This window comes from Ovis canadensis, chromosome 5, assembly GCF_042477335.2.
Source record: "Ovis canadensis isolate MfBH-ARS-UI-01 breed Bighorn chromosome 5, ARS-UI_OviCan_v2, whole genome shotgun sequence".
Classification (NCBI taxonomy): Eukaryota; Metazoa; Chordata; class Mammalia; order Artiodactyla; family Bovidae; genus Ovis; species Ovis canadensis.
In genome coordinates this window covers 73,500,806-73,527,720 of record NC_091249.1, presented here as the reverse complement: position 1 = coordinate 73,527,720, position 26,915 = coordinate 73,500,806, and the positions used below count along the sequence as shown (strand labels likewise).

Below are 26,915 nucleotides of genomic sequence, written 5' to 3'. Positions count from 1 at the left end.
GTGAGTCTGAGTGAACTCTGGGAGTTGGTGATGGACAGGGAGACCTGGCGTGCTGCGATTCATGGGGCTGGAGTCAGACATGACTGAGCTGAACTGAACTTGCTTTTTAGTAAGTAAAGTAAATGTTGCTCAGTTGTGTCTGACTCTTTGTGACCCCAGGGACTATAGCCTACCAGGTTTCTCTGTCCATGGGATTCTCCAGCTAAGAATACTGGAGTGGATTGCCATTTCCTTCTCCATATCGTCCCAACCCAGGGATTGAACCCAGGTCTCCCACATTGTAGGCAGACGCTTTACTGTCTGAGCCAATTTTAGGGTCCTTGGTTAATTCTAGATTTTACAGCTGTGTTTTCTCCTGTTAGGAAAAAATTCTTCCAATCCCACATCATGTGTATCAGAGTTGTAGGACAAATTCAAAAAAGCTGTTTAAGAGGAAAAGCAAGGAGCCATAATTCTGGTGGCCAAGGTACTAGCAGTGAGACTGGGAGTGGGGTTGGGTGATTCCTTCAGTTGTTTATTGCTGCATAACAAACTACCCCAAAACTTAGTGGCTAAAGGTAACAATCACTTTTTTTGCCCATAAATCTGCACATTGGGCAGGACTCAGGGAGATCTCATCTGTTCCATGTGATGTCAGATGCAGATGTTCCACTGGGGACTGGAAAGTCCACCTTCAAAGTGGCTCACTAAGGTGGATGGCAGGTTGGTGCTGGCTGTCAGCTAAAAGCTCAGCCATGGCCCTTGGTTCTACTCCACAGCCTACTTGAGTTGGCTCTTTGGCTTGATGGCTAGGTATCAAGAGTGAGCATCCAGAGACAGGAAGGTGTGGGTCAGAAACCAGCAGTGTCACCTCCCTATAATCTATTGGTTCAGATTCAAGGAGATTTCAAAGCTGTGTTTTAAAACCTCCAGTGAATTTGAGAATGGACAAGAGTACAGATATACTTACCAACTAGCTCTGGGATTGTGAGAAACAATGGATTATGGAGCCAGGGTGGGAAGAATGATGAAAATACAAAGCCAAAACTACAGGCAAGGCTGGCTACAAAGAGGGGCACTTAGCCAGGAGGCTGGGTATGTGGAAGCCAGTGGAGAAGCAGAGGTAAAGACAAGGCTAGGCCAAGGCTGGGAAGGGCACATGGAAGCAGGCGGCCACATGCCAGTGACTGGATTAAGAGGATGGTCAGAAGTTCTGCAGTTCGAGTAAAATGATTAAAGCATGTAAGATTATTAGAACCAAGAAGCAAGCACAAGAACATAAGGCAGTGCCAGACAGAAAGGCAGAAATAAACAGGAGTCCAGACTTAAGAAATATATAGAAATCAGAAGGAAGCAAGTCAAGGAGGTAAAAAAACAGTCTTGCCTGCACTGCATCCACTTGCTTGGGCAGTTGTGAGACCCCAAGTTCCCTCCACTGATTCTGGCAGACAGTGAATACATGAAACACAGTAATTTCAATTAAGGTTTATTAATGTTTCTGAAGATTATATTTCACCTGTTTTCTTTGATTTTGCTTTAGTGTTTAAGGATGTTTCTTCATTTATTAAATCCTTTGCCATGAAAGAGCACCATGTAACTTATGTCAGTACAAACTGAATGATTCCTTTATAGTGGTAAGGAAAATCCACCAAAGATTCATAAAATCCAAGTACTAAGACACCAAGGTCCCTCTTCACATGAGCCAAAGCTTCCTTACACATATCATCTACAAGCCAATAGTATCTTTTTACTTTACCATCAAGATGAAAATAATTAAGAGCGCCGAGACAACCTTATTTCTCCAGTCTAAAAATGTAGACTTCCTCAGTATAGTTTAAACAGACACACACAAAAATACAGAAGTTGAAAGGAAAATAATTCACTGTGACTGATTAACGTACAATTATTTTTTTATAGTCAAGCACCAGTCTTCCCCTTCCCTTAGACTTTAGGCAACTATGAAAACATACAAAAAACAATGTGTATAAAAAGCAATAAAAATAAATATTCGAGGGCCTACTGTAATAGGCAATTTGCACATTTCATTTAATCCTCGTAATAGTTTGACAATTGTAACTATTTTACAAACATGGAAGCAGGCTCACAAGAGTGAAGTGACTAGGCTGGGAATTATGTTCGAGTTGATGCTTACTAAGCATATGCTGCTCTGTTATGCTGTGCTGGCTCCTGAAAGCCTTTCAACTTTTTGAGATTCTGTTACCGCTCCAGCTTCTAAATTTATACTTTTAACTCTGCAAAACTACTGAATAATAGAAGAATCTAAAATTATTCTCAATCTACTTGCTAAAACAGGAGGTTGCAAAGAATACTGAAAAACTCAAGTAATCAGAACATTCCACATCTAAAATTATGGTTATTCTAATTCATTTGTAATGAATAGCTAGAGATCCAAGAACAAATGGAAAATCATAATTGCCTCACTTTCTTATGGTCACTATTTGTCATTCTCAAAGGAATGAAGGCAAAAAAAAAAAGACAAATTCCCATTGTGAAATCTGACTGCTCATTACATTTACAGGATGTACTTAGTGGAATGCCAAGAGGTTCTGGTTTTAAAATCTCAGCACCAGTCTTGTTTGCATCTTAGAAGTATGTACTTGTTTTTTTAAGTGTCTAAATCTGGTGGAGGTGGCAGTACCCACTAGGGGATGGTTTTGCTGATGCCTATCTGTGTTGTGTGCTAGAACTATCTATGATGTCTAAGAGGCTGTTTCACCACCCCACAGAATGGGGTCATAGAGTTCTAGAAGAAATGGATTTATTTTATGGGAAAGTAACTTAAACCTAAACCTGGACAATCTGGACACCTAACAACATTTAATTGTCTGTTGGGGGTATATTTGCATGTTTATTATATGTTATGTTGAATCTTAAATACTGAAGTTATTATCTAGTTGTTTTTTACTTAAGTTCTCACTGAAATTTAGTTCACTAGTTTTAGAGATTTTTTTTTTTGAGTCCAGTCCTAAAAAGACTATGTTTTCACACATAGTCTGAAGAAACTGAAAGGGTGAGATTAGATCATTAAGGCGGCTTCTAATATTAAAATATCTATAAAGATCCCCTTTCTAATGTTTGATATATACATCATTCATTCACTAACTCATTTACTGAATAAATTTTTTGTAGAACACTATCTATAAGACTGAAATAAAAAAATATACACATAGGCTCATTACCTCTAGGAGGTCAGTACATAAAAGGGGAGCTAGATGTTTACATGTGACATAAGTCAGATAAAAAAACTAGGATATAAAGCTAGTTAATGTAAGAGAGGTAGTGAATTGTGAGTACCCCCCAAAAAAACGCCCTAAACAAACAAAACAAAAACTCCAAGCCCATTATAACTAAATGAAGTGAGGAATCATAAGAACCTAACATTTTTTGGTCCTGACCACCTTCCTACCTAATCTAATCAAGGATCACAAGATAAATCTGATAAAGTGGCAGAGGATTTAAGCGCCAGTGGAAAGAGAAATTGTGGTAAACTACTTGCATAGACCAGTTTAGGTCATTAGTGGTTGGGGCTGCCTCAATTTCCCTGAAATGATTATACACCCAGGGAGGCTGAAAATAATTTGAAGACAACCCAGGCAAGGAAAGCACAAGGTTTCTTGGCTAGATTTGCTTACAAGGGACCTGGTATCTTGATTTCTTGCCAACCTCTGTCTTTCAAGTCTTTCCTGGGGCCTTAGCCTTGTAAATAGGATTTGAAAAGGGAAATGAGTGTGAATATGAAGTCCACCTGGCAGAAACTACAAGGACAAAAGACAGAAGAAAAATAAAATGAAAAGGGTAGGCTCTGAAAATCTATGTGCATAAAGATCAATCCAAACGGTTTAAATTCATACAGCTATAAAGCTTTATCATTTCAGTACCCAAATGTTAAACCAATCCCTACCACCTCATCTTCCCACCAAATTCAAGATCCTATTCAGTTTCTGTTATAGGGACCAGAAATGAACATTTAGTTGAAAACACATAAACACACACTCATTTCCACCTTTAAAAAAGATTTTCGATTGAAAGTCATCAGAGTACCAATTTTAAAATAATTTTCTTAAACACATTTTGATAAGGCCACAGGAACACTTGTCACATTGTTCAAATGCCCAATGGCAAGACTTCTGATGAGACCAAACAGGTCACACTAAATCAACAGATTATCTCAGAAATAAAGCCAATATGACTAAATCCAAAACAGATCACATGAAGTACCTCATGTACAATACGAACCTAGTTTAATAAATAAAGGAATCACAGGTGACTGCACTCTGGGAGAACATGCAGTTCCTCTGGGCCCATTCATAGTCTTCTTTGAGACTCTACTGCCACTTCCACCTGGGCAAGTCTAATGGTGCGGCCATGAAGCTTGTAGCCATCTTGCCTTACGAATGCCACGGTGCCAGGCTGCACCCCAACGCCAGCTGGCACGTGACAAATGAGTTCATGCTCATGAGGGTCATATTTGTCACCAATGGGTGTCATCTTCTCCAGGCCATGTTTGGCGAAGACACTTTTCAGCTTTGCTTCTAAAAGTGACAATCCTCGGAAGATCTTCTCCAGAGTGAGCTTCTGGTCTGCAGGCTCTGTTTCTTCAGAAATACACTCTGTAGTCTTCTCCAAAATGTCTGCAACCTCCACCAAATCCTTACAGAAACTCTGAATTCCTACAGAGAAACCAGACACTCTTACTGTTTGTGAGGAAATCACTGTTCTTCAGGGCAGATTTTGGGGAAGGCTCAAAGAGGTGGCTGGTATACTAGGTACCCCAGGCAATGCAAAGATTGATACATGGGATTCGAGGATCATCACCAGTGATTACCCTTGCAACTGAACTGATGAGCCAACATTTCTCTTAGAAGACATATGACTAGGAAGCCGCCTAGGAGATGGGGATCATTAGAACCCAAGAACTAGGTAAGACTATGTACAAAAGGTTCAGAAACCTGTCTTTTTAAAACTTGACTTAGTTTTATATGCTTCTTTTATCTATGGGGTGAAGGACAGCAAGGCCTGGTATGCTGCAGTCCATGGGATTGCAGAGTTGGACGTGATTGAGTGACTGAACAACTCACCTTTAGTGAGTGTTCACCTTTACATATATTTTGAAAATTCCTGCCTGTCTCATTTGTGCTAAGGCATGCATTCTCAATAGGAAGAAGACGTTCACTGATGGGGGAATAATAAAAGAGGAGTTGACAAGACTGTGCTAAGGAGGAGTACAGGAGTGGTTTATTCTTGAGGATTAGCTAAACAGGAACAGGAAAGAAATATACTCCATAGATGAGGTACGTCTCTAAATGCCTGCTACAAAGTTATATCTTATTGTTTGTGAGGAAATCACTCTGTCTGCTGGAGACAGGCCACCAAGCTTGTGTAATTTTTTTAGAGTCACATAAATTTTATAAAAGTGAACTCAGTTGTTGGGAAATCTCATTACTTTCAATGAAGCCTTCTTCATTTTTCTTATAGAAATGATAAGGAATATCATTTTTGTGTGTTAACACAAAAGCCCTGGTAAGAGCTGGTGAGGGCGAAGGACTTTGTTGATCTAGTTTTAACCCAGGGACAAGTTTAAGGCCCTGTATCAAAACATGCAGCCAATAAAAGAGATAATGACAGAGGAGAGATTTCCCAGGTACATACTGTCTGGATGGAAAGGCTGCAGTTTGCTGAGCCCTGATAGTTGGAAATACGTTACTGAAACTTGGATGAAATATCAGAAACACATTTGGGGGTCAGTACTGAGTTATTTAGGAATACAATTTCGGGGTTAGTATTTACTAAGAGTCTTGAAACATGGTATCTAAAGCACTGAATGAGAATCAGAAGGCTAAGCCAAAGGAATGGCGTTGGATAGGACACGAACAGAGTGAATCTCGTGTATAAAAAGCAGATAAAATCCAGAGAACAGGAAGGAGTATGAGTGATACAAGGGAAAGAAAAATAGATTACGGATCACGGATCAATGGATTCATATCTACATCTGACGTCAAATAACTTTTTCTAGCTTGCCTGTAAGAGGAGACTGGACTAAATAGTATCCAAGGGCCCCTCAGGCACTCCATTCTATGTGCAGTAAAAGTATAATGCTCCATATTAAATTGTGAGTATAGCAAGTCATCACAGATGGCCTTTTACCCTTGAATCTCTGTTATTCAATTAACATTTTCATGAACAGATTTGGAACAAGATGTGGTACATTTAGGAAAAGATTTCTGAGAGACTTTGAAATGAACCAAAAAGATTATTCAATGCCATCAGTGAAAAAATAGATTTTATCTAGCACAGCCATCAGGGTTTATCTGATTCCATGTGGTCTGAGAGCCTTTGAGTTGTAACTCAGCAAGTTGGCTTAAAGCTCAACATTCAGAAAACGAAGATCATGGTATCCGGTCCCATCACTTCATGGGAAATAGATGGGGAAACGGTGTCAGATTTTATTTTTTTGGGCTCCAAAATCACTGCAGATGGTGACTGCAGCCATGAAATTAAAAGATGCTTACTCCTTGGAAGAAAAGTTATGACCAACCTAGATAGTATGTTCAAAAGCAGAGACACTGCCGACTAAGGTCTGTCTAGTCAAGGCTATGGTTTTTCCTGTGGTCATGTATGTGAGAGTTGGACTGTGAAGAAGGTTGAGCGCCGAAGAATTGATGCTTTTGAACTGTGGTGTTGGAGAAGACTCTTGAGAGTCCCTTGGACTGCAAGGAGATCCAACCAATCCATTCTGAAGGAGATGAGCCCTAGGATTTCTTTGGAAGGAATGATGCTAAAGCTGAAATGCCAGTACTTTGGCCACCTCATGAGAAGAGTCGACTCACTGGAAAAGACTGATGCTGGGAGGGATTGGGGGCAGGAGGAGAAGGGGACGACAGAGGATGAGATGGCTGGATGGCATCACTGACTCGATGGACGTGAGTCTGAGTGAACTCCGGGAGTTGGTGATGGACAGGGAGGCCTGGTGTGCTGCGATTCATGGGGTCACAAAGAGTCGGACACGACTGAGTGAATGAACTGAACTGAAGCTGTAGAACAGTGACAGTAACGCAAATGATTTTTGTCTCTAGTTGTGAAAGTTGTCTGGTGGAGACATAGTTATTGCATTCTGGATATAGACCAGTTTTGCTTAGATGAAGCAAATTTTAGCATTTCTGATTGCCTATGTGTGTTCTTTTCTAAACATCTTAATGATTCACTTCACTTGTTCGTTAAACAGAATTGCCCACTAGAATGATAACTGTACATGCTTTAAAAATAACAAAAGTCTGGTGAAAATAAAGGCAAACATTATTTTAGCAAATGGTTCATTTTCCAACATTCCCAATAAGCAGCACAGAAAGCCTAGGGGAATAGAGGAAGGGTACAGTACAGGTTGGTTAAGGACCCAGATGTGTTTTTTGCTAAGTTCAGTGTGCAGAACTGCTAGTAAGTGCCCTTAAACTAAAAAATATTTTTATTATTAATAAATCTCTCACCAAATATCTTGGCATCTTCTACACATCTCTGGGTTCGCCTTCTTATATTTTCACTGTCAGCTACAGCTCTCTGGTATCTCACCTGAGCATCAGAAGCAAAGTCAAAATGATGAGAAAACAAATGCTTATTGGTGGAAAAGAAACTTTTTGCTTATTTTACAAATTTCACCCTTGGTATAGATTTTTATTAAAACAAACAAAAACATTAGGAGTTGTGTAGGAATCTTGTATCAACTACTCCAAATTCCCAGTCAGAGAAGCAATCTCTGTTTACAACAGTTCTGACAGGCTGTCATTTAGGCTGCCAGTTTCAACCCATAACAGCTGTTTTCAAGCTCATTATCTTCAGAAAAAGCTTTTTTTTCCCCATCTTCAGCCAACACTGCCACCCTCCAACTTTCTTTTGTTGAACTCTAGGACAACCAAGAGTAAGTTTTTAAAAATATGTCATCTTGGGACTTCCTTAATGGTTCAGTGGTTAAGACTCCATGTTCCCAATGCAAGGGACCCAGGTTCGATTCCTGTTCAGGGAACTAGATCCCACATGCTGCACATAAGACCCAGCACAGCCAATAAATATGTATTAAAAAATATGTCATCTATTTGAAGGCAATTATTTAGCCTCTTTAGTCTTTTTTTCTTTCATTCTTATAATCCCTGGTTCCTTTCATTATTCTCATAAATCACACTTTCTAACCTCATTGCCCTTTCTGGGTGGTCCTGCTTTGGAATTACTCTATTTCTCAAAATCTGTCAGTACAGTACTGGCACATTAAACCAGACAGAGTCTGATTGGCAGAATAAAATGATAAATGACCACACTAATTCAACAAATATTTACTGAGTGTCTACTACATGCCAGGCATTGTACCTCCATTGAAACTACCAAAATATCAGATATCTAAGTACTGTGACACACCAGGAAACTGAACAAAGATGAGTATCCGTAGTCGGCAATGTTTTTCAACTACTACAGATTATTTTGCTCAGTATATCTAACAAAAGGGAGTAAAGAGCTAATTAGAGGAAACTGTTTAAAAAACTGACTTAAAAAACTTTATGTGAATATTTAAGCCAGAGAGAGGATGTGACTACAGGTAACATAAACAGATAACAGAAAATATGATATATATTTCAGACTATATGAACAGATAATATAAAATCTACCTACTGTTAAATCTTGGACTTCCTTCTCCAGTTTAACAGCTTTTAGCTTTAAGGCTCGTTCTGCAAGAGAGGGTCTCAGTTCATCAGGGGGGTCCTCAGAATTGCAGTCTTCACCAGCGGTTCTCTGAGTGGCAGTGCTGAAAGGATGCAGCCATCCCCTAGCCATGACAAACAGCCAAAGTTATAACAAAGTTCAGAGACTGGAATGCTTCCCAGATTGACTCTCTCTAGACAAAGTGCTTTCAGTTTCAATAACAACACAAACACTTATAATGTGCTTGTTAAGTGCCAGACACAGTTGACAAGATTTTATTAAATCATCTTTTCATCTCACAATATGGGAGATAAATACTATTATCATCCCTATTTTATAGATGAGAAAACCGAAGTTCAGAGAGGCTTATGCCTTGCTCAAGATCACATAGTTACTGTTGAATCAGGATACTGAGCATCAGGCAGTAGAAATAGCTGGAAGTGGGGACACAAAAGTCAGCAAGAGAACATCAAATTATAGTACCTAGAACTAGCAGGACAATGCCAGAAGCAAGAATTGAAAACAAAAAGCCATACAGTTCAGGTTCAGTCTCTCATTTTATAAATGGGGAAAATTAACCCCAGTAAAGGTACCTTATCAAATGGGAGTGAGGCCTAGAATTCTAAAGCTTTCTTGATATACAAGAAAAAAAAGCTTGTAAAGCTTTTACAAGCTCTAAGTAAAAGGCTTTTATAGAAGAGAATTTGCGTTAAGAGAAAATGAGTTGGGAACTTACCATGTAAAATCAAATCAATCAAAAACTTACAAAACATTTACTGTATGTTGTGGACTGTGAACAGGTGAATGAAATAGATTATATAGATATGTAGTTCAGTTTACATAAACATTTTAGAATAGGGGTTTGTAGATCTTGGATTGCAGCAGTTTTGAAACCCCTGTTCAAGGAAGTTTCCATTATACCTCCTGGGTCCTCATAATTTAATATGAAGTAAAACCATCAGGAAAATCTGTGGGTGCAAAAGGTCTTTAAAACAAATAGTTTATTTATATAAACTGGCATATACTGAAGAGTGGCCACTAAGGTGAAATCTAAATGAACGCTTAGTAGGGGTAAAGGAGTTTAGTTCAAGAAAGGGAAGAGGGAACCACCAGTATAAGTGTGTGGTCAAGATTACTTATCTTTCATGCTGGTACTGAATTCAGTTATTATGATATAATCTTATGTCAAATTATACATGATTACCAATTTTTAGTTCAGAAAATGTGGTCATCAAACAGGGTGAAATAGATCCTTCCTCCTAAAGTCCTAAAAAACAACATTTATCCAATTAAAAATAGGTCAAAATATCCTCAGGGCCAGTTGAAGGGAACATGGCTAGGGCCCAAGTCATGAGAAAGAGGGAACTCGTGGTGGATTTATTCAATTGCTACTCTTTCAGAACTGGAGTGGGGGAAAATTTTATTAGAAGGAACCATTTTGCTCCCCATCACTTCCCTACACCAAAAACTGCCAAAAAGATTAGGGAAAAAAAGCTTGAAACCCAGAATTATACCTCTCACCCTAGTGCTGGGTCAGGTGTGTTACGGTAAAAAGGCGACAAATAGTTATGCAAAATTTTCGGATTTCACCGTAATTTACTTTTCAGAGATCCAACCTTACCCATCCCCCTACTCATAAATTTTTATTTTTTCTGGTAAAGAAACTGTGAACAGGGAATCGTCCCTGAGAATAACGAACGTTGGTCACTAATTAAAAGGGCCGATTCTACAGCCCTGACTGGTTTTCAGTCTGAATTCCATCACTTCATGAGTGTTTAAAGTTTGGAGACGTTACTCAAAATTCCTAAACCACAGTTTCCCCCAATTAAACGGGAGAATAAAAAGAACTACCCATAGTTCTGCAATCGGCAATAAGTGATCAAAAAAAGCTGCTGCAATCGATGGATAAAAGCAGCAACCAGAACTTAAACTCCTGAAGGCAGGTGGAAGGGCCGTCTGGCAAAGTCTAACGCCCTCCTTTCAGTTACAGGAAAAGTGAAGCTTAAATATTGGTTCCCCACTATGTTCATACAGGGTGCTAGGAGAGAATCCCAATCCACCTGTAGGCACCAAAGCTGGAGAAAGGGGCGGGAAGGGCACGTCCCCAATTCAGTCGGAAGAACAATTCCCACCTCCGAGGGCGTGACCTCGGATCTTCCAACGTACCTCGGCCCGACAAGGAGGCGCGGCTATGAACCTCAGTTTCCCGCTCTGTAAGATGGGGCCGTGAGCGCCCAGTTGTAGCGGCCGAGAGGCTAGAGAGGTCTCCTCGTCCTCCAGCCCAAAACTGCCCCTTCAGATCGCTCGTCTCTCATTGTCCTCAAGTTCCCAATCCCCACCTGCGTCGCTTACCTGCTCTCGGACGCGGCATGGACGGCCAGGGGCTGCATCCGCCGACGGACCGCCCACAGGACCCTGGCGGCCATGTTCCCACCTCGGCTTGTGGAAGCAGCGCATGCGCACTTGCTCCAAATGGCGAGCTATGCTCACTTCAAAAACCACGCTTCCCAGCAGCCTTCGCGGGCGTTTTTCTCTTAGGGCCCCGGATGGTAACGCCACTTGTCGGGTTGCTCCTGTGCTGTTCCCTACCCGGTCTATAAGCAACGCAACGCTTCCGGTCCCTGGCGTGCTCCACGGGTAGGTTGGTTTCCTGTGGCAAGGGAGTAGGCTCAGTGCTGGGCGAGGAATACGCGGCGACCACGGAGAGTAACAGTTGTGCCCTCAAGGAGCTTACATGAAGTTTTACACAAGGTGCAAACACCATATAAGGTCAAAATATGGCCCTTATTTAAACGCGAGCGGCTTGGTGTTGCGGAACCCTAGAATACGATATCACCTAGTGTAGGGCGTTTTCCCAGGGGAAATAACGTTTGAACTGAAAGCGGAGTAACGAGTAAATGAAAAGAGAAGGCAAGTGGTTCAGGTAGAAGGAAACAGCATCTGCAAAGTCAAAAAGGAGCGCCTTGCGAGTAAGTGACTGAAGTACTGGAGGAGGCGGAGGAGCAACACAAGACCGTGGTTAGAGCCAGGGCCTGTGAGGAATTAAAGTCAAATCCTGACCCTCATCTCTTGCCACTCACGCTCCCTTCTTTCGTCAATTCCCCCTTCCCCCTTGACTTACTGTGATTCGAAATGTGTGATTTTTTTTTTCTCCTCACTAATGTGTAAACTCCAGTAGGGCAGAGATTTTTTTTCCGGTCTGTTCATATTTAATAAACAGTGGAACAGTGCCTTAATGTAGTTGTTCAAAATCTTTTTGTCCAAAGAACTTCAATGTTACAGTACCATTACGTGTTTAACGGGTCACTGACCGTAGTGTGGAGGAGACTGGGTCTAAGAAGTGGGGAGACAAGCTCTTGGACTGGTCCATGCAGGGAAGGGGTGTGTTCTGTCCTGGGATTACCTCACCAGAGAGGCGTTTGTAACCACCGGATCTAAAGTAACTACTATTTTAGGTATATCCAGCAGTTTTTTTTGTTTTTGTTCTTAGTGTAAGCTTCATGAGAGTGTCTGCCTTGTTCACAGCTGTGATTTCTGACATCTAGTACAGGGGCAGGGGAGCCTGGTGGGCTGCCGTCTATGGGGTCACACAGAGTCGGACACGACTGAAGTGACTTCGATACTGCTGCTGCGAAGTCACTTCAGTCGTATCTGACTCTGTGCGACCCCACCAGGCTCCTCTGACCTTGGGATTCTCCAGGCAAGAATACTGGAGTGGGTTGCCATTTCCTTCTCCAATGCATGCATGTAAAGTTGCTTCAGTCGTGTCTGACTCTGTGTGACCCTATGGACAGCAGCCCACCAGGCCCCTCTGTCCACAGGATTCTCTAGGCAAGAATACTGGAGTGGGTTGCTATTTCCTTCTCTGGTAGATGCTCTAGTATTTGCTAAATGAATTAATGAAGTTGGATGGTGTCAGTGGAGATGGGAAGAAATGGATGAATTTTAGAGAGATTTAGTATGGAAAATGACAGGTTGTGAGTTGTGGACACTTGGAGTTGCCAGACTAGTTACTGGATAGTCCTTAACGTCAAAAAAAGTTTTTTAAGGACGGAGGAGTGTGCCTTCTTCTAAATCTTCACCTTAGCGTGGCTCGTTCGTACTGTAGCTATTTGAGCCATAGTTTTTCTCTGCTTGTTTGTGAGTTCCATAAAGACAAAGCTGGAGTCGCCTTATATTCTATCCAAGGCCTGGCTCAAATGTGTTATAATCAGCAACCTTCTGTTTCCTTTTGACCTTAGGAAAACAAGGGTTAAGGAGTCATCATGATTCTCTTTTACATAGGAGAAAACAGGCTCAGAGAGGTTGGTGAACCTGCTCAAGGACCCCCACTGAGGATACAGTAATACTAGAAATCTGATCATCTAAATGCTGTGCAGTACTGGGGAGGATGGAGCTTCAAGTCCATCTTAGAACCATGGCCCTACACTTCGAAAAAAAACAACCAAAGTAGAAGTGGCATCCACGCTGTAGCCATTTTGTTAAAACGTCTCGTAGCTAAGTTACATACCAGGCGTGCTGCATCCACTCATTAGGTGCGTGTGTGCTTCTGAAGGCTGCAGTGCAAAAGGAGGGAGGACAAATAGAAGCTTGGAACCAAGAGGACGGGGATTCTAGGGTCAGACTCCATGTATTCAAATGCCAACTCCACCACTTCTTAAATGTGGACTTGAGTAAGTTACCTAACTTCTCTGGGCTTCCATTTCCTGAACTGTGAAAACTGGGATAACAGAACCTATCTCACAGGGTTTTAGTGAGATTAAAGGGAAAATACCTAGAAAAGTAATTAGCACCAGGTTTTGGCTACATAAAAGGCAAAAGTAAAGTGTGGAGCCCTTTGCTCAAGATTAACTGAGTGGATAACAGAGCAATAAACCAAGCACTGCTAAGTTACTTCAGTTGTGTCTGACTCTGTGCGACCTCAGAGACAGTAGCCCACCAGGCTCCCCATCCCTGGGATTCTCCAGGCGAGAACACTGGAGTGGGTTGCCATTTCCTTCTCCAATGTATGAAAGTGAAAAGTGAAAGTGAAGTTGCTCAGTAGTGCCCGACTCTTAGTGACCCCATGGACTGCAGCCTTCCAGCCTCCTCCATCCATGGGATTTTCCAGGCAAGAGTACTGGAGTGGGGTGCCATTGCCTTCTCCGAGACCAAGCACAGAGCCCTGCTAGGCATGGGGCTCTGTGACTGCACGGGCTGTATGTCTTGTAAGCCAGTCATGGCTAACAGTGCCTGATGCGTCGTGAGTGCTCAGTAAATGTTAATTATTAATTTTGTAGGGTAACCCCTTCAAAGAGCGAAGATCTATTGTGGGAAAAGGCACTCAAAATAACTAAAAATAACTATAGGAAAGAATGTGACGCACATCACATACACAGTTGAATTGCTGGGTGCCATTCCAGGATCTGTGTTTTAAGGAAGAACATTGGCAGTGCAGCTTATGTGAGCTCCACTGTCATTGAAGACACTCAAGTGGAATCTGGATGAAAGAGGTTAATTATGGATTGGTTGCTTTTTAGCCTTTAATGGTTGTTAAAACCATGTGAAAGTCATTTCTTCAGTGGAAAGGACGCAAAATTTGAGTCAGATGTTTCTTATCTAGCTAATAACCACTATGGCTGAACCTTTCTATTTCTTGGACAGTGTGCAAGATGCTTCCTGTGTGTTATCTCATTGAATCCCCCCAGTAGTCTTGGGAGAAAAGTAGTGTTGTTAACGTGGTTTTCACAGGTAAAACAATCAGAGGTCAGAGTCACAGCTGGTAAATGGCAGAGGTGGAGCTCAAGCAGCCTTGTCTGGATCCAGGCTTATATTCCTCATATATAAGCCTCATACTCCACCGCTGGCAGATGGGTGCTTCTGGTCAGGTTATTTTGCTTGCTTTGGTCTGCTGCTTCCTCAGAGGGTGATACAGTTTGGGTGAGGCTCAAATGTGTAAAGCTTAGGTAAGTAAAGTGAGTGCAGCCCAGAGTGTCCAGAGGCTTCTCTAGGTTTTCCTTTCTTTCCCCTTGAGTTAACCTTTGAGCTTCTGCATTTATGGTTTTTATCTTTATTGGAGGGAAAGGTGGTGAAGGCCTGAAATGGGCCTACAGTGTTGAGAAAGTAACGAATGGCAGTTAGAAGACTGCCTGGGACTTGAGGTCCTTGCTCTTCTATAAAAATATCAAATGTTTATAAACGGTTTAGCACTCCTGTGGCATAAATGAGCCACCATCCTCTTGGTTTTCTGTGATAGGTTTACTTGATAGTAGGGTTGAAAGGGTGGACTGGTGGGTCTCTAAGTGCAAAGTAAGGTTAAAGACATAAAGAGTATCACCTGGATTTCTAATCATAGCTCCCAGAGCCTGATTGCCGTATACATTAGGTGGGGAACTTCACTGATAGCAATGATCCCACCTTACAGTGCCTGCAACATTCTGTGGACATTAGAAACCTGTGCTTCTGAGTAGCACTGTGAGCTTAAAATATGTCAGCTGCTGAACTTCTTGGCCTGCTAACCTCCTCTGTGCCAGATCTCTGATTTGAAAACACTCAAATCTGGGATTCTAGAATCTGTATCATGAGGAATGATTGTATAATTTGCATAATCTCTGTAGTTTTTGTTCACTTCATGCGAGTAGGGATAATGGTATTGATTTTTCAGCCTGTTTTGCCTAGAGACTGTCAGTAATGCCCAGTGTGAATCTATTTGGCACAGGTGTTGTCAGATGATCAAGTCCCATCTCTCTGTACTGCACCACCGATGCCTCAGGACCTTCCTTTTTCCTATGGACTGGGAATGGGGTGCTGAGAAGGGAATGGAATGGCTTATTCACATGTGCTTTCATTTTTCTTCTTCAGAGGGGAAGGCAAAGACATTCAACAAAACCTTTACAACTGTAGAGATTTCTGTCTCCCTCCTTCCCCATTTCCACCCTCTGTAGAGTTATAAGGATGCCTTCTAGTTCCCTCTTCTACTTCTTTTCTTCCCATATACCCTATAATCATGCAGACAATAAAGGCTGGTCTTTGGGATGGCCAGAGAGTTTGGGCTACTTCCAGTCTTCTGATGTCTCCTTGTGAAAAAGGCTTCGCCTTGGATGGACAAGGTGTTATTTCCTTTGGATGAAATCCTCATCTTCTTTCTAGGTCTTCTTCATTTCCCATTCCTGAATAACAGAAAAACAGGAAAAAAATTGGTTTGTTGAATATTCAGGTGTAACTTGCAGGATGAAAACAAGGTAAAAACATCCTTGATTTCTTTCTTTTCCTTATCTTTCACATCCTCAGCAGCAAATCCTTCTTCTCTACCTCCAAAACCAGCTACTTCCTATCACCTCCACTAGACTTTTCTAATCTCTTATCAAAATTCTCCTAACTGATCTATCCCCTCATCCATTTTCAACATAGTAGCCATAATGGTCTTTTAAAAATGTAATTCATACCCCAGAATTCCTTGGTCCAAATTTGCCAATGACTTTTCATTATGTTAGAACAAAATCCAGAGTTCATCCAGTGGCCCATAAGGATCAAGGAGAAGCAAACTCTGGCGCATGGACCAAATCTGGCTCACTACATATTTTTGTATGACCCATCAGCTAAGAATGGTATTCAGATTTTAATATTTCAAAAAAAATTTTTTTCATGACACCTGAAATTTATGTGATAGTCAAAGTTGTGTTCATAAACAAAGTTTTACTGGACACTGACATGTCAGCCACTTCTTTACATACTGTCTATGACTACTTTCCTGCTATGATGGCAGAGGTGGGTGGTTGTGAAAGAGACGGTGTGGTTCACAGAGCATCAAATATTTACTGTCTGGCCCTTTCCCAAAAAAGTTTGCTGATGTCTAGTCTAGGTGGTCTGGCCTTGGGCTGGTTACTTCTCTTATCTCCTGTCCTAATGCTCAGGTATTTGTTTTCAGGACCACACTTTCTTATCTGCAATTTTGAAACCAGACAGCTAAGACCAGAATCTTTTTCAAATGTTTTGGCACAGATTCAGTGGCCTGGCCTGACCTGATATGAGGTCATTTGAAGTCTTTATTTAATGTGCTGTGAATGTTTGTATCTTGCTATAGAATTATCAACATGTTTGCTTACAGAGTACCTCCTGAGAACTTAGGGTTTTTCATCATACATAGTGTATGCACCACATTACCTTTCTAAAATTCAGAAAGTTCTGGAACACAGCTGGCCCAAAGTTTCAGAGGTAGAATTCCCCAAGTTTCACTCCAGTCTCATGGAGTGAGCTGTTGACTTGGAACTGGAAGAGATGGATTTGCATCCCAGCTCTCTCAGTGATGCCCTGCATAACCTTGGGCAAGTCCCTTTACTCAGTTTCCTCACCTATTAAATGGGGCCTTTCTTGTCTCAAGACATACTGTAGGTTCAGAAACCAAAGCTTGGTAGAATTATGTATTAAGAAAGAGTAAATAGGTTCCAAAGGAGATTTGAGGGTCTTGCTTTCTGAGCAAAGTTTATGAGTTTTACTGCATGGATATATTGGCAATTCTCTGTCTTCCTCACTAGCTGGTTTTTTTTTTTTTTGTTCTTGGTGAGGTTCTATAGAAAGGAAGCTTCCAGGTCTCTGAATTTTGATTAGCCAAACCTGTCGTGGTACCTTGGCTTTTTGTAGCACCCTTCCTTGGTTGGAGTTTATGATGGATGGGCTCCTCTTCCGTAGCTCAGAAACACAATTGACAGGGAGAGGTTGCTCTGCGGCATTGTTCTGGGGTTTATTTGCAGTTTCCTGTTGATGACAAGAGATAGTTACACTGGTGAGGTCTAGTACTCACACAGCCTGCCCTTCAAAGAATGCAAGTAGAAGACGTTGTCCAAATATGTCAGCCTCAAACAGGGTAAGCGGTGCAAAATACCTGAGGGTCTTGGAGTAAATTTATGATTAAATGACTAAAGTTACTAAAGTTAAAGTATCTGAATCCTCACTGTGCACCAGACATCGCATAAATCATCATAGTTCATTTAGCCTTTTCAGTTATATATAAAGCTGATGCTTATTATGTTGTTACATTTTACAGATAAGGAAAATGAGAAGGTCAAGTCACTGCTCAAGGCCATAATGCTGGTGAGTGAGACAGCTGGGATTTAAATCCCACAGTCCTGTCTCTTAACCTCTCTCCTGCATTCCTTCACGTTTTTTACACTGCCTTTATTCCTTAAAATTTTAAGGTGATTGCTTAGTATCTTGCTGGGTGTAGTTCCTTGAATGTGACATACCAATAGTTAAGCCTGTAGGGAATTTAGAGAAGACTTTCTCCAAAGGCCATCACAAGGATCAAAAGTGGATGGAAAAGCTCTGTGGAATGTGAACATCAGGGCATGCTGGTGGGAGGAAGCATCTGGGATGGGGGAACCACTTCTACTCCTCCAGCAGCCCTCTGTGATTCTCAGAAATTGTTTTGTCCCTGGCCTCTAAGCTTTTCTGTAGATGAGGCTGGAAATGACCCCATGGAGAGGAAGTGTAGGAGTAGAAGAAACTACTCTGGCTTCTGAGTCATGAGGTGTGGCCTGACCTTGGATGGCAATAGGAATACTGTTTCCTTGTCTAAAAGCAGGTATAAACATTTATTCATTTGTCAAGCATTTATTGCACTTCTACTACTTTTCAGATATATATATTCACACACAAATTGTGCCTAAGTGCCATGAAGCAGAATAACAGATGGGACTGTTGGTAATTTAGACCAATGGTTCCCAAATGGGGACAGTTTTGTCCTTCCTGGGGATGTTTGGCAATTTCTGGAGACACTTTTGGTTGCCATAACTGAGCATGGAACTCCTGGCATCACATGGGTAGAGGCTGGGGATGCTACTAAACATCCTACGTGCACATGGCAGGCCTTATACAAAATTACTAGTAGTCGTGCTGGGGTTGAGACACTGATACAGACTGAGGTCACTGAAGTTCTCCCTGAAAAAATCCCATTCAACATGAGGGCTGCTGGAAGCATTAGAGACAACGGATGCAAAGCCCTGAGGATAGGGCCTGGTACACAGGGGATCCCAGGAGGGGGTCTGTACCAATGGCTAAAGCAAGCCTCTGGAGTCAGACTTCCTGGGTTTGGAATCCTGTCTCCCATTTAGCTGAGTGACCTTGAGCATGTACTTCAACATCTGAACCTTAGTTTTCTTGTCTGTCAGATGGGGTGAATACACACAATATTGCCTCATTGGACTGCTGTGAAGATTGTGTGAAATCATACAGGTTAAGACGCTGCACTAGCCTGTGGTAATTTATCAATACAAGTTTGTTTTTATTCAATATAGTATATTATCAATAACCCCAAGGCCACTTTTAAGATTACGTTCAGGATAAAAAGTCAATTAGTGGTGCTTCAGTGGAGAGAACACAGGCCAGAGAACTTGCTCCAAAGAGTCCCCTTCATAGGTGTGCCACTTACGACATGTTCCCTCTCAGGGTTTTAGCTTTCTCATTTGTAAATAAGGATAGCTCCTACCCATCAAAGGATGATCATGAAAGCCTGTAGCATGTGAGGGGATTAAGGTGCAGCTCACCCCACTCTTGTTCTTGCTGTTGACGGAGAGCCCCAGGGCTGGGCCCCCTGCCAGTGACTGCTGCAAGCGCTCCTTCACAGTCACCAGCCGCAGCTCCAGGTCGATCCGGTGCTCCTCCTTGGCCCGACACTGAGCTTCCAGAGTGGCCAGAGCCTCTTCAAGAGCCTTTAACTTGGCCCCTGTGTCCAAAGACATCTGTGAGAAATAGCTGAGCCTGGCCAGAAATATCAGGAAGTTTGGCAGCCCCTCAGGCCATAACCTGCCTTCCCAGAGGGCCTTTCTAGCCTTACTTCTGGTTAAGGGATGGACGTGGGCCCTGCAGTTCTAGCTCCGTGCTGGGTTCTGTAGTCTTTATCTGCCCACTATCCATTTCCCCATTCCCCTCTCTTTCCCTATAGATTGAATGGGGTTGACCTCACTTCCAGTTTAGGAGATTGGCACATAACTTAGACCTGGCCCATAATTGTATCTCATTTTCTGGTCACAGAGGTTAAAGTGAATCCTGGAAGAAACACAAGCTAGAATCAAGATTGCCAGGAGAAATATCAATAACCTCAGATATGCAGATGACACCACCCTTATGGCAGAAAGTGAAGAGGAACTAAAAAGCCTCTTGGTGAAAGTGAAAGTGGAGAGTAAAAAAGTTGGCCTAAAGCTCAACATTCAGAAAACGAAGATCATGGCATCCGGTCCCATCACTTCGTGGGAAATAGATGGGGAAACAGTGTCAGACTTTATTTTGAGGGGGGCTCCAAAATCACATTTCATGGTGATTGCAGCCATGAAATTAAAAGACGCTTACTCCTTGGAAGAAAAGTTGTGACCAACCTAGATAGTATATTCAAAAGCAGAGACATTACTTTGCCGACTAAGGTCCACCTAGTCAAGGTTTTTCCTGTGGTCAAGAATGGATGTGACAGTTGGACTGTAAAGAAAGCTGAGCCCCGAAGAATTGATGCTTTTGAACTGTGGTGTTGGAGAAGACTCTTGAGAGTCCCTTGGACTGCAAGGAGATCCAACCAGTCCATCCTAAAGGAGATCAGCCCTGGGTGTTCTTTGGAAGGAATGATGCTGAAGCTGAAATTCCAGTACTTTGACCACCTCATGCAGAGTTGACTCATTGGACAAGACTTTGATGCTGGGAGGGATTGGGGGCAGGAGGAGAAGGGGACGACAGAGGATGAGATAGCTGGATGGCATCACTGACTCGACGGACATGAGTCTGAATGAACTCTGGGAGTTGGTGATGGACAGGGAGGCCTGGCGTGCTGCGATTCATGGGGTCACAAAGAGTCGGACACGACTGAGCAACTGAACTGAACTGAAGGTGCTTATGGGGCCCATTGGGAAGAGAAGCCTTTCTTCTGGAGTGGCTGCGTGGACTGTGTGAGGGCTAGAGTTATGAAGCCTTTATACCACCATGAGGGACAGAGAATGAAACCAAAGTAGGGAAAGGCAGAAGCAAGAATTAGAGAAATATGCTTCCTGGTGACATCATTTAAGTCCCTGGACTTTGCTATACCTGATCACTTAAGTTATGTTTTTCTTTTCATTTCTAAGCTGGTGAGATTTCTTACTTGTAACCAAGAATCAACACAGGGCTTTACACTGATCACAAGACCTTGCTAGGATTTTGCTGTTTATTCAGTTTAAGCAAACAAACAAAGTCCTGTGTTAGGATTTTGTTTGTGTCAGGAGCTGTTTTGGATCTTAATAAGTTTAAAAATTAGTTCCATTGTTTGCCCTGAAAGAGGTTGCACTGGAGGGTTTTCTGGTAATTGTGATTCTTTTTATTCATTTATTCATTCAGTGAATATTGAGTGCTTGTTAGGTACCAGGCAGTGTTCTATGCCCTTGAGATATATTAGTGAACAAAACAGGGAAAGATCTTTGCCCTTACTGAACTATAATTGTGTGTTTATATGTATGTATGTGAGAGAGAGAACAATATAAATACAATAAGTAATCTATTAAAAAGTTATATGCTATAGAAAACAATTGAGCAGGACAAGTTGGACAGTCAAGTCAACCTGCTTCAAACCATAGTTCTGACTCTTAGAAAGTTCTTTATATTGAAACCAAACTGTCTTCATGTGTCTCCTTCCCGTTGATTCTGGTTCCTAGCCACATAGAACAAGTCATTAAGCCAGAAGTTCTCAGTCTGAGGTTTGTGAATTCCTGGGCAATCTGTGGCTCTGGGTGCACTTGAGCTCCTGAAATTACTTGCAGCATTGTGATTTGTGGGGGTTTTCTCCCTTAGGAAAGGGTCTGTAGGTTCCATCAGATTCTCATGGGGCTATGTGACCTTGGACATATTTTATATAAGGATAGGACCTCCAGTTCCCTGCAGCATGTTCAGAAACCTCAGTCTGAAAGTGTGCTGAACTGCAGCTATAGAGAGAATTCAACAGAAAAATGGCAGAAAGCGGGGTGCAGAGGAGCCCAGGGTATACAGGGTCTGCAGAGGTCATGGTCCTGGATTTCAGAAGGGAATACTGGTGAAGTGTCACTGTCCATTATTCTCAGCACCTGGACCAATATTTCACACATTTGGGTCCTTAGTACATAGCTGTGAATAATGAGTTAATGTGAGGTTCAAAATGTGAGGTTCTCTTCCTTGATTCTAAAGCACACTCTGTTTTTCATGTTTTAAAATTTCTAAGATCAGATCTCACTTTACCACATTAAGTATATACATTCATGTTACTTTTTCATCCCCTCACTCTAAAAACAATTACTCAATCAGTGGCACTTTCATTAGTCAGGAGAGATGGTTATGACGATGGTGGTGGTGAGGAGGCATAGAAAGGGGAGGAGAAGCCTCCCTGTTCCTGGAAAGAAGCCAGGTGGCGAGTACTAGGAGAGGTGTCAAGGCTCAAGTGTGAGCCCCTCATGTGCTCAGGGCCACACCCCATAGATACCTGGGTTGTTCCGAATGGCTTCCTTTAGTTCCCTCTTTTCCTGCCGCAGCGCCATCAGCTCTGTCCGGATTGTCTCTTTCTCTTTCTCCAGCTTCTCTTTTTCTACCAGGTACCTCCTGGCATCCTCCTCAGCTCGATTCTTACCGTACTTATACTGATGGGCACCTGTAGAGATGAGGCAGGAAAAGGTCCTCAATTCTGAGCTCTGGTGAGAGTACTTGGGTGGTGTTAGCTTCTCTCTCAGCCACAATCTGTCCATAAAATGGGAATATTTAGGTCTGTACCCCTAGACCTATTTAGAGGGAAGGAGAGGAAACTAGGAGCCAGAGGGAGGCAGTAGTGCACAGGGGTGAGGAGGAAGGGCTTTGTTGTTGTTAGGTAGCTAGGTTATATCCAACTCTTGTGACCCCATGGCCTGCAGCCCGCCAAGCTCCTCTGTCCATGGGATTTCCCAGGCAAGAGTGCTGGAGCGGGTTGCCACTTCCTTCTCTTGGGGATCGTCCTGACCCAGCGTTGAACCTGCATCTCCTGCACTGGCAGGCAAATTCTTTACCACTGAGCTACCAGGGAAAGCCCCACAAGGGCTTTAGAACCAGACAGATGAAGGTCCGTGTCTTCCTTTGCCCATTACTGGTTGTGTGTCATCAGACGAAGTGAATGTGGTGTTTCTGTGCCTTCCCCTAACTTTAGTTTCCTCATTTGTCAATATGGATATCAATCAGGTTTACTTCTTGGCACTGTGATAAGGTTTTAAAGAGATAATTCATGAAAAGTGCTTGGTAAATAGTACCTGGCAAATAGAGCTTAGTAAATGTTAGATAACAATTTAAAATTGATTTTGTGATGTATGCACATTTTGGTTTAAAAGGGCATTTTTATAGTTAACTTTCAGTGCATATAGGATAGACAGCTACATGTAACACAGATCTACAGAGAATTGAGACCTGGGGTTAAAGTAAGGCATTGCCTGTTTTATTGAGAAAAGGCTGGGAGGAGGGGGGAATAGAGACCTGGTGTTCTACTATAGGCTTTACACTATGGTGGGCAATAACAACAAATTATTATGGCAAAAATTTATTGACCGCTTACTATATACTAGGTAATTTATCTGCATTTCAATTTAATTCTCACAAAGTTACTGTTATTTGCTCTGCTTTATTGTTGGGAAAACTGAGGCACAAGAGGCTAGGTCTCACTGCTAACAATGGGAGAACCCAGGTTTGAACTCATGTCTATCTGGCTCAAGGATTCATGCTATGAAATACTGCCAAGCTCGAGCAAGGCCATAGTCTAACCTTTTAGTGAAAGTTTTAATTTTTTTATGCTACCGTCAGTCACACACAGTCCTTTGGAAGTGGGTGTGGAGCAATTCCCACAGTTTGCTGGTAATTAGGGGGTCTTGTCTCTGCAGCTCTGTAGGGATTGCAGTGGTCACCCATGGCCTATTTAAAAATCAGTTCCTGCTTTAACTACTCTGCAATTCAAACCTCATTATAAATAAAGCATGGAGGGCTGAGAAGAGGGCGCATGGCTCCCTGTACTTCCCAGCTATACAGTAGCATCCCAAAGGAGCTGGGTTTCAGACTTTTGGATTTTATAAACTGGTAATAAAACATAAATAGGGATATCCTGATTCACTTTGCTGTACACCTGTAACTAATACCACATTGTAAATCAACTATACTTCAATTTTAAAAGATGTAAAAAAAATATTCACAGAAAAAATAGGATACCAACAAAGGACTGTCAGCATTATATTGTTGACAATATAAAGACCTTAAAACTGCCAATATTATTACTATTCCCACTGTTTAGCAAAATAATATTTTAACATCAGGAGTTGGATACAAATGTAGAACAGTCATTTATACTGAGTAGAATTAACTTTATGAAAAACTTCATGCACTGTGCTTATTTTTCTCATTTCATTGCAGATGAGTGAAAACTTCCTTATGGACCAAACCAGCAAGTAGACTCACCTTTGGGAGCCACCATTCCGATCCACCTTGCTGTGTCAGCACCGCGGAGAGCGGCTGACCTCACACCCAACCCTGTAATGCTTGAGTGTTAAAGAAGCAAACTAGATTTTCATCCTCTGTAAGTGATGAGTTGATTTTCTTTTCTACTTTCAAGATTTTCTCCTTGCTTTTGGCTTTCGCATTTTAGCATGATGTGTCTTTAGAAAATTGTTTATTTATTGCTGCGTGCCTCTGGCTGTAGTGAGCAGGGCTACTCCTCTGCAGTGCATGGGCTTCTCATTGCAGTGGCTTCTCTTGTTGCGCAGCACAGGCTCTAGGTGCATGGCAGGCTTCAGTACTTGCAGCACAAGTGCTCAGTAGTGGTGGTGCATGAGCTTAATTGCTGCACGGCATGTGGAATCTTCCTGGACCAGGCGTTGGATTAAATCCGTGTCCCCTGCATTAGCAGGAGGATTCTTATTCACTGGACCTCCATGGAAGACCTCCAGGAAGTGTGATGTGTCTTTTGTGGATCTCTTTGCCTTTATCCTACTAGAACTTCACTGAATTTCCTATATGGCACATTAATGATTTCAATAAATTTGGCAACTTTTCAGCTATTATTTCTTCTAACATTTCTTATGCTTCTCTTTTTCTTCTCTCCTTCTAATACTTCCTTTATGTATATGTTAGTACTCTTAATGGTATGTCTCACATTTCTCTGAGGCTCTGTTTATTTTTCTTTGTTCATTTTTCTGTTATTTTAAATGCATAATCTCTATTGATTTATCATGAGGTTTACTGATTCTTTTGCCAGTTCAAATGTACTGTTGAGCCATTTGATAGAACAATGTCATCTTACTTGCTTTTTTTTTTTTTTTAACCAACTGAAGCTCATACTTCATTAGATTTACTTAGAATTTATCCAATGTCCTTTTCTGTTGCAGAGCTACCACATTACATTTAGTCATCATGTCTCCTTAGGTTCTCGGCTGTGACATTTCTCAGACTTTGTTTTCTCCCAGTTTTATTGAGATAATTGACATAGCGCTGTGTAAGTTTAAAGTATCGGCTTCCTTGGTGGCTCAGATGGTAAAGAATCCGGTTGCATTGCGGGAGACCTGGGTTCCATCCCTGGGTTGGGAAGATCCCTTGGAGGAGGGCATGGCAACCCACTCCAGTATTCTTGCCTGGAGAATCCCCATGGACAGAGGAACCTGGTGGGCTACTGTCCATGGGGTCTCAAAGAGTTGGACATGACTGAGTGACTAAGCATAGCACACTGTGTAAGTTTAAAGTATACTGCATAAATGATTTGACCTATATAAATCATGAAATGATTACCACAAGTTTAGTGAACAGCCATTATCTTGTGTAGATACAAATTTAAAGAAATAGAAAAAAATGTTTTTCCTTGTGATGAGAACTCTTAGCATTTACTCTTTTCTCTTTCATATGTAGCATAGAACGGTGTTAATTGTATTCATCATGTTGTACATTACATCTCTAATATTTATTTATCTTAGAACTGGAAGTTTATACCTTTTGACTGTTCTCATCCAGTTCTCCTCCCCATACTCCCTGCCACTGGTAGCCACAAATCTGATCCCTTTTTCTATAAGCTTGTTTGTTTTTGAACTATTAATGCATGGAACCTACAGTATTATATATTAGTTCCTGGTATATAACATAGTGATTTGATATTTCTATACATTTTAAAATGATCACCATGATAAGTCTAGTTACCAGCTGTCACCATACAAAGTCATCATGCAGTTGTCGACTATATTCCCTGAACTGCACATTTCATACCCATGGCTCATTTATTTTATAACAGGAAATCTGTACCTCTTAATCTCCTTCACTGCTCTCCTCCCGCCGCCCCCTCCCCTCTGGCAACTTCCTATTGTTCTCTGTATCTATGCCTTTGTTTCTATGTTACGTTTGCTTGTTTTCTTCAGATTTCATGTATTAGTGAAATTATATGTATTTGCCTTTCTCTGTCTGATGCATTTCACTTAGCACGATACTGTTTAAGGCCATCTGTGTTGTTGCAAAGGGCAGGACTTCACTCTTTTTAATGGCTGAGCAATATTTCATTGTATCTATGTATGTCACATCTTTATCCACTCTTTTTGTTTGTTTTTGAAAAAAATTTTACTGACATATAGTTGATTTAAAATATTGTGCTTCAGTTGTACAGCAAAGTGATTAATTATACATATCCATATATTCATTTTTTATCAGATTCTTTTCTCATATAGTTATCACAGAGTATTGAGTAGAGTTCCTTGTGCTATACAGTAGGCAGGGCCTTGTTGGTTTTCTGTTTTCTATATAGCTGTGTGTGTATGTTAATCTCAAGCTCCTGATTTATCCTCCCCCCCCATATTTACCCTTTGATTACCATAAATTTTTTTTGATATATGTAAGTCTGTTTCTGGTTTGCAAATAAGTTCATTTAAAGAAATAGATTCCACATATGAGTGATACTATGTTTGTCTTTCTCTGTCTTACTTAGTGTGATAATCTCTAGGTCCATCCATATTGCTGCAGATGGCCTTATTTTGTTCTTTTTTACGGCTGAGTAGTATTCCATTGTACTTATGTGCCACATCTTTTTATCCATTCCTCTGTTGATGGATATTTAGATTGCTTCCATGTCTCTAGCTATTGTAAATGGTGCTGCAGTGAACTCTGGGGTCCATGTATCTTTTTAAAATTCAATGGGGTCCAAATATCTTTGCGAATTTTTTTTTTCTGGATATATGCCCAGGAGTGGGATTGCTGGATTGTATGGTAGTTCTATTTGTAGGTTTTTAAGGAGCCTCCAT

General features: G+C 41.5%; 2 protein-coding genes and 1 long non-coding RNA gene across 6 annotated transcripts in view; 1 reads left to right on the top strand and 2 right to left on the bottom strand.

Moving 5' to 3' along the window:
* Positions 1-1,449: 1,449 nt before the first annotated feature.
* GRPEL2 (GrpE like 2, mitochondrial) lies at positions 1,450-13,829 on the bottom strand. Its single transcript, XM_069592389.1, has 5 exons — positions 12,765-13,829; positions 11,035-11,332; positions 8,653-8,806; positions 7,482-7,563; positions 1,450-4,670 (listed from the first exon to the last, which is right to left on the bottom strand). The coding sequence occupies exons 2-5, from the start codon at positions 11,106-11,108 to the stop codon at positions 4,306-4,308; spliced, it is 675 nt and encodes a 224-aa protein (XP_069448490.1). The 5' UTR covers positions 11,109-11,332; positions 12,765-13,829; the 3' UTR covers positions 1,450-4,305.
* The window catches only part of LOC138441418 (uncharacterized), a 103,155-nt gene continuing 87,555 nt past the window's right edge, over positions 11,316-26,915 (top strand). Inside the window, exons 1-2 of the long non-coding RNA XR_011257336.1 lie at positions 11,316-11,651; positions 24,058-24,220. This is a non-coding gene — a long non-coding RNA (uncharacterized lncRNA). The remainder of the gene's footprint in view (positions 11,652-24,057; positions 24,221-26,915) is intronic.
* AFAP1L1 (actin filament associated protein 1 like 1) overlaps positions 15,490-26,915 on the bottom strand; it is a 66,909-nt gene continuing 55,483 nt past the window's right edge. For all 4 annotated transcript variants that reach the window (XM_069592381.1, XM_069592382.1, XM_069592384.1 and 1 more), the window contains 4 exons: positions 22,124-22,288; positions 19,203-19,381; positions 17,287-17,415; positions 15,490-15,830 (listed from right to left, as the gene is read on the bottom strand). In XM_069592381.1, the coding sequence (XP_069448482.1) occupies positions 15,807-15,830; positions 17,287-17,415; positions 19,203-19,381; positions 22,124-22,288 (497 nt within the window). In that variant the 3' untranslated portion in view covers positions 15,490-15,806. The remainder of the gene's footprint in view (positions 15,831-17,286; positions 17,416-19,202; positions 19,382-22,123; positions 22,289-26,915) is intronic.

What these genes read in the sequence shown, in the direction of transcription:
- GRPEL2 (XM_069592389.1), bottom strand. Translation starts at nt 11,108, where the DNA reads ATGGCCGCCAGGGTCCTGTGGGCGGTCCGTCGGCGGATGCAGCCCCTG. An exon ending in AGGAAGTCCAAGATTTAACA is followed by an intron (nt 7,564 to 8,652) that starts GTAGGTAGATTT and finishes TCTGATGCTCAG; the next exon opens with GTGAGATACCAGAGAGCTGT. An exon ending in AGAAGATGCCAAGATATTTG is followed by an intron (nt 4,671 to 7,481) that starts GTGAGAGATTTA and finishes GTTTCTCTGTAG; the next exon opens with GAATTCAGAGTTTCTGTAAG.